At 46.3% G+C, this 12,421-nt stretch overlaps 3 protein-coding genes across 3 annotated transcripts; 2 read left to right on the top strand and 1 right to left on the bottom strand.

Annotated features, from left to right (window-relative positions):
* Nucleotides 1-138: 138 nt before the first annotated feature.
* Nucleotides 139-5,620, top strand: ATNIH1004_000321 (uncharacterized protein; the record flags this gene model as incomplete). Its single annotated transcript, XM_033565042.1, has 9 exons — nucleotides 139-213; nucleotides 284-473; nucleotides 616-759; nucleotides 841-1,009; nucleotides 1,058-1,154; nucleotides 1,208-2,302; nucleotides 2,363-2,730; nucleotides 3,323-4,666; nucleotides 5,011-5,620. 9 exons carry the CDS (start codon nucleotides 139-141, stop codon nucleotides 5,618-5,620), a joined length of 4,092 nt encoding a protein of 1,363 aa, XP_033430799.1.
* Nucleotides 5,621-7,627: 2,007 nt separating this feature from the next.
* On the top strand, nucleotides 7,628-8,956 carry ATNIH1004_000322 (putative potassium transporter; the record flags this gene model as incomplete). Its single annotated transcript, XM_033565043.1, has 6 exons — nucleotides 7,628-7,774; nucleotides 7,829-7,997; nucleotides 8,070-8,138; nucleotides 8,199-8,209; nucleotides 8,308-8,342; nucleotides 8,395-8,956. The coding sequence occupies 6 exons, from the start codon at nucleotides 7,628-7,630 to the stop codon at nucleotides 8,954-8,956; spliced, it is 993 nt and encodes a 330-aa protein (XP_033430800.1).
* Nucleotides 8,957-9,261: 305 nt separating this feature from the next.
* ATNIH1004_000323 (uncharacterized protein) lies at nucleotides 9,262-12,415 on the bottom strand (the record flags this gene model as incomplete). Its single annotated transcript, XM_033565044.1, has 6 exons — nucleotides 9,262-9,536; nucleotides 10,139-10,194; nucleotides 10,469-10,624; nucleotides 10,864-11,078; nucleotides 11,965-12,144; nucleotides 12,218-12,415. The coding sequence occupies 6 exons, from the start codon at nucleotides 12,413-12,415 to the stop codon at nucleotides 9,262-9,264; spliced, it is 1,080 nt and encodes a 359-aa protein (XP_033430801.1).
* Nucleotides 12,416-12,421: the final 6 nt, after the last annotated feature.

Here is a 12,421-nt window from a genome sequence, read left to right on the forward strand (position 1 = left end):
TTCTTAAAAGGGACAAGCCACGAATTCTACTACAATTGAGACGTTTTTTATGAATGTAATTGCTTTAATAGATTTATACTATCCATTATATTTGCATGCTCAACTACAACATCAACTCAACTAATACATCAAACAAGTATGACTGTACCTACCATCATTGCGACTTGCAAGCAGACGCGTTTTCATCTATTAGATGATAAGCCATCACAGGAGGTGAGTTTAATTTACACACGGTACCCAAAATGCTTTCAAAGCTGATACCGTTTACGGGCAATTCCTCTAGATCGACGTTGAAGGACTCACAATCGCCGTTTCGTCTGCACAAGACAAAACTGACGACGCCTCTAAGCCAAAACTCAAAGGGAAAACAAAAGCTAAGGCGGATACAAGAGAACTTATATCAGATGGGCACTTGCGTCTTAAAGCCGGTGTGCATTATGGCTTAATAGGCCGGAATGGCACAGGAAAGTCAAGTAAGCAATTTGGTTCCAGTTGAGGGTTGTTGGCACATACTTCAACAATTGCAAAGAAGAGGAATGGCTCATAGAATTGTAGCATTGCTTCGAGCGATGGCTGATAAGCTTGTCCCTGGAATACCACATCCAACTCGTATAGCCATATTGCAGCAGACCGATTCAGCAGAACAGGGGTGTTTTGAGGAGCGGGAGAGTGGAAACAATGAAAATAAACACAAAACAGTCCTGGAATACGCTATGAGCAGTGATCGGCACAAAAATGATGTTGCCGAAAAGATAAACCGTGGGTTTTGCCTTCATAAGATAAGGATAAAAGAATAATTATCTGATGTGTTGTTAGTGCTATCTAAAAGCTTTGAGACAGATGACCCATTACAGCCCGTCAACGCAATCCGCAGGGTTCGACACGATATGGTTGAGAAGCAATTATTTCTTGCTCAGAAGAACGCAAGCTTGAAAAGTGGGGTGAGGGGTCTACAAGCAAGAAAAGATTTAAAGTCTGTAGAATCGAAACACCAGGATTCACTAAAACTGTAAGTTTCATTTTTGTGAACGCGCATTGCCTTCTCTAAGACTTTTAGGTTGGATCAACAAGAGCCAATCGATGGCGAGGCAGTACAGAAAGATACACAAGCTGCGGTGGAGATGTTACAGGACTTGCAATCCCAATTTGATGCTGTAAGTTGAGAGCTAGGACATGGCTGGCCATTGCTTAAGTTTAACACAATTAGATGAATCTGGTAGATACGGAACAACAGGCTCGTCAAATCTTGATAGGTCTAGGTTTCCAGGAATCTGCATTCAGCAAGCCATTCTTGACACTTTCCGGTGGTTGGCGTATGCGATGCATGTTGGCAAGTGTATTAATACAAAATCCGGATATCATGATCCTTGATGAACCAACAAACTTCTTGGATTTGCTGGGGGTGGTGTGGTTGGAGAATTATCTGAAACAGATGCGTAATACATCTCGGACAACAATGGTGCTTGTCTCTCATGATAGGGACTTTGTGAATGCTGTTTGCGAGGAAATCGCTATCTTACGGGACCAGAAGCTTTCTTATTTCAAAGGAAATCTGTCAGCATATGAAAAAGACCTTGAAGAGCAAAAGCTGTACCTTGGCCGAATGAAGGAAGCGCAAGAGCGCCAGAAAGCTCATATGGAAGCAACCATTCGTGAAACAATGAAGGTAGGGAAGAAAACAAACGATGACAATAAACTGCGCATGGCCAAGTCGCGGCAGAAGAGAATCGAGGATCGCACGGGTTTGCAGGTGAGCGCAAACGGGGGACGCTTTAAACTGAGCCGCGACCGTGGCGGCTGGCATTCATCTGCCCGTGCAGAAATTGAAGTACCTACAGATGAAAAAGGTGTCTTGATTGTCCTGCCTGATGCTACGGAGCTGAGATTCCCTGGTCCTCTTATCTCTTTGGAAGGAATCGTCTTTCGATATAAACAAAATGATGCCCCTGTACTGAATGGAATTGATCTTGTTATGCACATGGGGGATAGGGTTGGCATAATGGGTCTTAATGGATGTGGCAAATCGACCTTGGTTCGTCTCCTGACTGGGAACATGCTGTCAAGCAAAGGAAAGATTTCGAACCATTCGAGACTGAAACTTGGCTACTACGCACAACACTCAGTAGAAGATCTCCAGAACGAGGGGCAAGCTGATCAGAACCTAACAGCATTGAGCTTAATGTTGAAAGAAGTGGAAGGGAAGTTAAATGAAGGTGAAATCAGAGGCTTGCTGGCAAGCCTAGGACTGCAAGGCAAAGTTGTGTCCGATGTGCCAATTTTTCGGCTATCAGGAGGTCAACTTGTGAGTATTTGAAAGATGATAAAAACTTCTGGATGATAACTAAACCATCATTTCTCCTAGGTACGCTTGTCGTTAGCGAAGATAATCTGGAACTCTCCACACTTGCTCGTTCTGGACGAAATTACAACTCATTTGGACTTCCATACTGTCACATCTCTTGCATCTGCTTTGTCAACTTTCAATGGCGCGATTCTCTTGATATCCCATGACCGGTTCCTTGTGCGTTCTGTGATAGAAGGAAAGCGAGACGAGGAGCACATCTTGGGGGACGAATTCGAGGGCGCTGATGGTGAAGAGAAGGAAATTCAGAACAGAAGACGCACCGTCTACGTCCTGAAATCAGGAAAGCTCCACGAGCAGCAGGAAGGGGTAGAACAGTTTGAACAGAGTCTCGTGAAGCGAGTCCGGAAGATGATGCCTACTTTAGGGTAAGCATGTAGCTAGAAGCCTTCAGGTTAAGGGCTTTGGTGGGGATAGAGTCAAAAAATATTAAGTGATATTCTCATCATATTATTCGGCGCAGCAGAGACCCATAATACACCAAGATGGGAATCTAGAAGATGGTTAGGTTTCCGTAGACTACAATTTGGAGTATACGATAAGCTCAACGCAGGCACTCTTCTTGCTTCCCCACCAACCCAGGGTAATGCCCAGTTAAGAATATGAGATCTCAACAACAGCATGCGTGCTCTACCTACTTTGTTAAAGGAATTATGCAATGTATTCATGTTATAGGCTTCTGTTAGATCCACATACTCGATGTCGTGTCGACGGATGAGTCATCGGGCGGCGCCCTCCGAGGCGTAATAGTTGACGGGCGAATAATATTGGGGATTAATTATTGATAAGCTTGCCCTCCTGGACCTTTTTGTCCCCACTTATGAGCAGAATGCTCGCCACGCCCTTCGCATATATATATATATTAACTCCATGCTCACCTGGGGAATGCAGTATACAGGAATTTGCTAGCCACCGCTGAGCAGAGCCCCTGCTGACGATGACCGAGTTTCTACGGCTCAGGCGAGGCATCGAAGCCCGGCGCTTTTCACGTGTTTCCCTTCCCCGGATTTCTAGCTTCGCGACGCCGATTGCTAAGAGGGCAGCGCCCTTCGCTTTTCGGACTCACAGTACAAGTTCGACCTCGCGCGGGGTTGAGAATCACGATGCCGAGAGCTCGCCTTCTGCATATTTTCCCGACCCTAACGCCACTAGGAAGCTCTCGTCGCCACGATGGTCTGCGCTGAAATCCGCGAAGCCGTTTTCCGAATTTTTAACAGACACCTTCAATCGCCAGCATGATTATCTTAGAATAAGCGTTACCGAACGGTGCAACCTTCGTTGTCTATACTGTATGCCGGAAGAAGGAGTGCAACTCTCTCCACCGGCTCGTCTTCTCACCTCTCCCGAGATTGTCTACCTCTCCTCTCTTTTTGTCTCACAAGGCGTAACGAAAATTCGGCTGACGGGTGGAGAGCCGACTGTGCGGAAAGACATCATCCCTTTAATGCAATCAATCGGTGACCTACGGCGCAACGGTCTCAGAGAGCTTTGTCTAACGACAAATGGAATCTCATTACACCGCAAACTTGAGCCGATGGTGGAGGCTGGGCTGACTGGGATAAACCTCAGTCTTGATACTTTGGATCCGTTTCAGTTCCAAATAATGACGAGAAGAAAAGGCTTCGAAGCAGTGATGCAAAGTATTGACAAGGTCTTGGAATTGAACAGGCATGGTGCAGGAATCAAATTGAAGATCAACTGTGTCGTGATGCGTGGACTAAATGAGCGGGAAATCATCCCATTTGTGGAAATGGGGCGTGAAAGTCCCATCGAAGTGCGTTTCATCGAATACATGCCTTTTGATGGCAATAAGTGGAACCAGAAGAAGATGGTGTCTTATCAGGAGATGCTCGCTCTTATCCGAACAAAGTATCCTGGCTTGAAGAAAGTGGCTGATCATAAAAATGACACTAGCAAGACCTATCAGGTCCCTGGATTTGAGGGCCGGGTCGGCTTTATTACCAGCATGACGCATAATTTCTGTGGCACCTGCAATCGGCTGCGTATTACCTGTGATGGTAACCTCAAAGTATGCTTGTTTGGGAACTCCGAGGTGTCTTTGCGCGACATTATCCGAAGCGAAAACAATGGCGAACCAATTGATGAGGCTAGACTAAAAGAGTTGCGACTCCTTGAAGCGGCGGATCCGGCCGCTCGCGTCGTTGATGAGAGTGGTGTAGTGAATCAGAGGGAACAGGCGCTTCTTGATATCATTGGCATGGCGGTTAAACGGAAGAAGGCAAAGCATGCTGGCATCGGTGAACTGGAGAACATGAAGAATAGGCCCATGATACTTATTGGTGGGTAGGCGCGGCCCCCTCCTCATTTTTATGGTCGATTTCCTGGCGAACAATTGTCACGAGTGATGAAATCTACGCATTTAATTTAATGGTTTCTCTTCCACTGGACTATAAGTAGGCGTTGATTCTGCCAAACCGTGATCTGATTGTATCTGGAAGTCCTCTTGCCGGCTTATGATGATACTAATAGGAGATGTTAGATGATGCGTCCATGATGAATTCGGTGATATCAGGAAGAGGGTCAATAATGCCTCTTAGGCGGACTCCACGGCCAAATATTCCGACCTACATTCAACTACGAGCTACGCCCTTCGCATCGCAAGTGCGTGCTTATAACCATAACCATAGCCGTGCGTTCTTCAAGACACAAATCTGCAACTCGCAGAAGGAGAAGGATGTGACTTCTCTCCCTACCGAATCTGATCCCGATCTTCCGCACCTTAATACGTCACAGAATGTCCACATGACGAAAATCAGTCAAAAGCCAGTTACCGAGAGACTCGCAACCGCCAGCTGCCTAGTGAGCTTCTCTAACCCACGTCCGTGGGAGCTACTTCGAGAGGGGCGGGGCACTCGGAAGGGAGACGTGTTCAGCGTTGCTCGTATCGCTGGTATTATGGCTGCCAAGAAGACGCCGGATATTGTCCCACTATGCCATCCAGGGATTGGGATTACAGGAGTTGAGTTAGACGTCAAACTGGTTGACCCATTGCCCTCCGTGACTGGTGGATCTATGAAACACGGGGCAATGCGAATCTTGGCAACGGTAAGCTGCCTCGGACGAACTGGAGTGGAGATGGAGGCAATGACAGCCACCATGGGGGCTGCATTGACGGTGTATGACATGTTGAAAGCTGTAGACAAAGGGATGGTGGTCGGCAGCGTGCAGCTGCTGGAAAAGAAGGGTGGTAAGAGTGGGCATTGGGTTCGGAGCGAAGAGGTGAATGAGGGGAGGTGATAGGAACATCGTGCGGTAAATTCCCACCATATAACGGAAGGCAAAGTGAGGCTGGTCGATCTGTCAATGTCCATGAAAAGAAGAAGTAGGTGCGAATGGTAATTGGGATGCGCTATTTAACCAAGCTTGACGCCAAGGCGGGCGGTGATCGTTGGTCCGCAGCTTCTTTTTCTTCGGTTCGTCTCCGCCTCCGATGCTTTTGACAACAAATTCGAAGAACTTATCCTGTCCTATTGCATTTGAAAAGCCGCTACAATGGAATAACACACATTTACTGTCCGTTTATCCTATAAGAGTCATACTAGCAACTAGAAACAGATTTGATCTCGCCTCCCCACGACTGCATCCAACTATCAGTTCGTCTCACGTACGATAAATTTGGGAACAGCAAAATTTGCATCCCACGGTATACGTCGTCCAATCCATCAGAGCTATCCGTGGTTAATTTACACCACTTACGACTGTCTATATTCCCAGACCTCACACATACTCAGACAATGCACTATCGGATAAAAGCGAGATTAAAAACATCTCATTTTCTCATAATCCTTGCGGGTAAATGGTGTGCTCTCTCATACGCGCTACAAATCAAGTCGATGGTCCTATGATCTCGCCTTTTCTATTATCCGATATCCTGTAACTGCAACTTTCCGATTGCAGATCCGAAGCCGTCGAAGCATAGATCTCTTGCTTGGACGCGGCTTTGAGGATAAAGATGACCGGTACTTACCCGTCCCGCCCCCATTTCCAACTTTGTCAACACTCTTGATCTATTTTCCCCTGATAGGAGCTAACTTATTGCTAATTTATTAATTTATAGCTCGAGGTTGGCTGCGGCCTCTCGGCCAGTGCCTCATAGTGGCGCTTCCTCCATTCAATTTTATAACGCTTCACTATGCGTACTTCATTGTGACACCGTTGCTTTGCAGCGCTATCTTCTGGGGTACTGCCGCACCATCCAGCAGTGTTCCTTATGTTGATGCATTGTTCATGTGTGTCAGTGCTATGACGGGAGCTGGACTAAACACTGTGAGTTTTGTCCTGTATCATTATTGAATATTCCAAGTAATCCTTGACCAGTTGAATTTATCCTCCCTAAATACCTTTCAACAAGCCATACTTTTCGTGCTTCTCATGCTAGGACACGCTATTCTTATATCGAGCACCGTAATTTTTGTCAGAAAGAGAGCCTTCCAATTGAAATTTAAGGGTATCTCAGAACAGCGGGAACGAAGAAAGTGTTTCCATGAACTTTATGCCATTGATACTCCGTCAACAAAGGTGAATGAAGCAGCCACTGATGTGAAACACCAACAGCCACCAACTTCAGATGCCTCTCAAGACAACAAGGTCCCAGCCATGGTTGCTGCCAATTCTGTAGAGACTCCTACCAGCCCGACGAATGATAGCCATATTCGGTGGATAAAGGACGACCAAATAACCATCTGTCATATGTGTGCACGTCTGCACCACCAATCTCATCGAGTATTTCCTATGGTAGGCGTAGGAGCCCGGCCAGACTTGAATAACCACCCAAGAGATGTTCCTCCAAGTGCCTCTCTACCGAAGGATCTGAACGAGAATGACTTGTCCGGCCTGAAAGGCATTATTCAAGGAACTAAAACATATTTCGCATCGGGGGGCCGAATTTCTCGGAACTCTCAGTTCCATGGTCTTACCCCAGACGAGCGGGAAAAACTCGGCGGAGTTGAGTACAGAGCAATTTCCTTTTTATCAGTAATAGTGCCAGTTTACTGGCTGATGTTCCTGATTCTTGGCATATTGGGAATGGGCGTTTGGTTAGCAGCTAACCATCCAGATATCGCCCGGAATAATGGGCTTTCACCTTTCTGGACTGGTGCCTTTTTCTCTGTGTCTGCTTTCGTTAACAGCGGAATGTCTCTGTTGGATGCAAATATGACTGCTCTGCAAACAAGGTAACTTGACTGTTCTAAGAAACCAACCACTAAGACTGACGATATCCGCAGCGCATATCCGCTTATCACAATGGGAATGCTAACCCTTGCTGGGAACACGCTATATCCTTGTTTTCTGAGATTTATCATCTGGGCTATGAGACGCCTGATCCCGAACCGATCCGAATGGGAGACATTTAAGACAACCCTGGATTTCATTTTGCAACACCCTCGAAGAGTATGTGAAATGAGATTTTTTGTTTGGTAATGCTCCTGCTGATTGAGACACCAGGTATACACGAACCTTTTCCCATCTCGACATACATGGTACTTACTAGGAACCATTATTTTTTTGAACGGCATCGACTGGGCCGGCTTTGAATTGCTTGCAATTGGCAACAAGGAAATTGAGAAATTACCGACGGGGTATCGAATTTTGGATGGGTTATTCCAAGCTTTAGGTGCGTTCTTCTGAGTTCTCCATATTATATATACATATATATATTTGACTCTCACTAATGCGTAGTATGAAGCCGTGCGTGCTGGAGGATTTTATGTCGTCACTATTGCCAGTCTTCGTCAAGGCTTGCTTGTTTTGTATGGTAAGAATCTGCCTCAATATTTCACTATCTGATAATGTTGGCTTCTAACCCTTTTGGCAGTCCTTATGATGGTTAGTTGCTCATTTGGTCTATATGGGCTCCCTCTTTCTCCCCCTTTTAATCCATTATCTGTTTGCCCCATGCTATTATTAGCTAACAAGTATTGTAGTATGTCTCGGCATACCCAGTGCTTGTAACAATGAGGTTTGTTCAGATTCCATCCGCATAGTAGCACACACCTCTAAGGCCATTCTAGAAATACAAACGTCTACGAAGAGCGTTCTCTGGGCATCTATGCCCATGATGAACCGTTGGAAGCATCTGGATCTTCAAGCACTTTTATGCGTCTAGTCAGACGTCGCATCCTCAGCCGACCTGATACTCCTACAAAGGAGTTGTCTCGAAGCTACTTTGTCCACCAGCAGGTGCGGTCCCAGCTCAGCCATGATATCTGGTGGATAGCTCTGGCGGTGCTCTTTATTGCCATTGCCGAATCGCCTAACTTCAATCGTGACCCCGTAGGCTACTCGACTTTCAATATCATCTTCGAAGTTGTCAGTGCTTACGGTTGTGTGGGCGTTAGTGTTGGTTACCCTGGCATGAATTGTTCCTTCTGCGGCGCATGGCATCCCATAAGCAAGTTGATTCTCGCAGCTGTTACTCTGCGAGGACGTCATAGAGGTCTTCCGGTTGCCATTGACCTGGCTATCATGCTGCCTAATGAGAATCTCGCATGGGCAGAAGAAGAGGATGCCGCTCTAAGACGTGAACAGTCGCGTGCTTGGGGTATTGAGAAAATGCCTGTGGGGACAGTCTGAGAAGCCCATGCCATGTTTCACCTAGAGTTTACATGCAGTGCTTGATGATAAGAGTGGTGGTATCAGATGTCTATTTCAACTTTCGCCCGAATGTATCTAGCTTAACTATTTTAGAATATGTAATCTCTTACATTCAGTACTATTATAGACAATTGTTCTAGAGACCAGGTGACCTTCTAAAAGCATTGGGCCATGAGGGACAAAAACAAATCCGCAACGTCGGAAGCCAGACGCATCACCTAATTTATTTTGGAAGCCCCCCGTAATCTAAAGAGAACTTAACGTGTGTTGCTTGGTGATGCCATTCAAACCCTGGAAAGCAGAAAGCCAGCATTCTGCAGATTTTGAAAAACCTGCGACGGGTTGTACTTGGATGCGACAGCCTTCAGTTTAGCCAGTTTCTCCTGGCCATACGACAGCAGCCGATCCGGGTCTCTTGATGCATCGTTCATGTACACGAACGGGTCATACAATCCACGCTCTTGCCCTAATTCCTTCCACTCTTGCGTGGTGGCGATCGACACCTCTCTGACAACTGCGTCATCACTAGTGCGTTCCCAGTCGACGAGAGTAGTCCGCTCTATTGCAGGTTATTTTAGCTCCTAGTCCATAGGGATTTCTAGAAGCAGGATACTTACATTTCCTATTGCAGGCCTAGGGAATTTCCGCCTTTCTCAATCCCATACTGAGCCATAGAAGCGGAGATTGGCTGAAGGACAAAGGTTTGGTTGGCTCTGGTGGACTCTTTTACTGCGAGTGCTTTCTCTTCCCTGAAACTGTATATGCCTCTGTACAGATTGGTGTTATTCTTAGAGATGGCGGTACGGTAGTCATGGTGTTGCAACCTTTACACAGTCATGTTATTTCGAGTACCAAAGGAAATGGACATGATCTGACGGGATCTTATTGAGCAGGACCACTAGTGGCAGCGGCGCCCATAATCTGTGTTAGAGCTAGAAATGTGCTATTGGTAGCTGGCACAGCGTAAATAATTGCAAGTATGTTGAATGAGGCGAAGCAGGCCGGTTTCTCGGGAGGAGACTCAGAGTATATCAAGTCCAGCGTGACACTATCTAGGCCAACGATCAAAGCTACGGTGGCCTTGACATCAGAGTAATCAATCTGCCATCTTGTAAAGGCTTCAAAAATAGAATGGATCTGTTCGGTCGCATATACACCGACTTGATACCAATGTTGTGCAAGGGATGCTGTAGAGGTCGAAACGGACGGTGACAATGCTCGATACAGTTAGTTTCAGCAGGCTCTACGATTGCTTCCGTGATCTCACCAAAGTTGGCTCCTCCTCCCCTCAGTGCTCAGAATAGATCGGATTTCTCCTCGGATTCGCGCTGGCAATGGTACCGTTATCATCACGGTGAGGGATATTTATATACCTCAAAGTTCTTGGTGTTTTCTGCAGCAAGGCCATATTGGCCTGAGAAATGAAAAAGCCGCCTGATGACAGATGACTCAGTACTCTTTATCGTAAGAATATCTCAGAATTCGACGCACCTGAGTGTCAAGCCACCGCCCCCGGCTGATGGAATGCGACCGCCAATAACGCTGATCCTATAAGGATCTAAAGTCATGTAGACATCGCTCCACAGCGCACCGGCTCCCACACTCACAATCTGTTTGTATTCACTGACAGTAATCTGGTTAAGTTTCCTGAGATCGAACAAAAGACCTGGCTAACCTGTGCTGGACCAGCCGGCGTTCAGTGAATGGCCACTACTGCGGATAGAGAATGTAATGTGAAGAGACTGTATGACCATAAGAACAATAGAGACATCATCTATGGACTTTGGGAGGACAATAAAGGATGGAAAATCGGAACAGATGGCCGAACTTAGGACGCCTCTCTAACCATTACCCGCTCGGCCCAGAGGTAAAGAGGAAACACTTACCAGGGGGTGTCAAATGCAGATACTTTGCCCAGGTAATTCACGATGAGAAGCCCAAAGAATATGGAAAGCAGACGGAACGCGATCTTGATTTGCAGCTGCCTAGGAGATCTCCTGATAGGAAAGAGTGGCAGTAATATCAGATTCCCCTCCCAGCCACACTGCTGGGCCAGTGAGGAAGAGAGGCCCAGATTGTCGACGAATATGGTGAAACTGTGCTACATGCTGTTGTCAGATTAATGCAAATCGGACAGACAGTTGAGGTTGAATGAGATTGAATGAAGTTCAATTAGCGGGTCTGTTGAGGGAAACGAAGAAAGTGATCGACAGTGCTGATGTCACGGGGATGAAGAGAACCCTAGATGATGGTTGAGAGCTAAATGTAAATAGAATCATCTGATATTACGCCGTAATCTCCTACCGCTCCTCTAAACGTATTCCCCCTTTCTTCTTCATCTTGTATTATCGAAAGTTCCAACATGACCGTTCAAAGTTAACAGTAAACCTGTTACTGAATGCTCAATACGGAGGGAATATGCAGGTCAGAGATGGTATCGATGCAACGTCTTCCATTTTAGGGAAATGGGTCTCAATCTTATGCGGCTAACCAAATAAATATTATGCAGGGCTGAATCGTTCATGGTAGAAAAATATGTATATAGTGATTAGACTGGTAGGAATTAAAAAGATTTTTAACTCGAACAGGCAGGCCAGTCAAGCGAAACTAAAAAAGAGAAGAGACATTTCAGCACCTCAAAGCACAATAAAATGGCATTGGGTAGTTTCCTCCCAGTTGGGTGTGGGATAATTCTCAGTCTCTTCTTTCCCTTACTAGTTTTGTCCGACACAACAGAACAATCCGCACAACATATCTGCTTCCAATTCAGCCAACAATATCCAACAATCACATTCCTCCCATCAAATCCCCATTATGATTCTCAATCCACAGAAAACTGGTCAGAAACTGCTCAGGGAAAGCCTACCTGCATAGTCAAACCCGTTGACGTGGGCACTCTCCAGGAAATAGTTCGTGCTCTATCTTCCCAGAGCGTTCATTTTGCTATTCGCTCTGGGGGCCACATGCCTTCCCCAATGGCGGCAAACATTAATACGGGCGTCTTGATCAACCTCGCCGGTTTCGACCAAGTCACTTACCACGCCGAGGAGGGTGTAGCTGAGGTCGGAGCGGGGCTGAGATGGAAGGATGTCTATACTCAACTCGATGAGTATAATGTCACCGTTGTCGGGGGCAGAGTGCTGGATGTCGGGGTGGGAGGCCTCATTCTAGGAGGCAAGCACGAAAATCCCCAAACAAATCGCACGAAACTAATGAAAAATACTAGGAGGACTCTCTTACCTTTCGAATCTCTATGGTCTTGCCTGTGACAATGTGGCCAATTTTCAAGTCGTCCTTGCCAATGGGACACTCATCAACGCCAACACAACTTCTCACCCAAATCTCTTTTGGGCACTCAAAGGCGGCGCAAACAATTTCGGTTTGGTGTCCATCCCATCTTGAGCTACGAGCTCTGGCTGATGAACTGGGGATAGGCATTGTAAC

This window comes from Aspergillus tanneri (genome assembly GCF_003426965.1).
Source record: "Aspergillus tanneri strain NIH1004 chromosome Unknown AapTan_2_pilon_pilon_pilon, whole genome shotgun sequence".
Lineage (NCBI taxonomy): Eukaryota > Fungi > Ascomycota > Eurotiomycetes > Eurotiales > Aspergillaceae > Aspergillus > Aspergillus tanneri.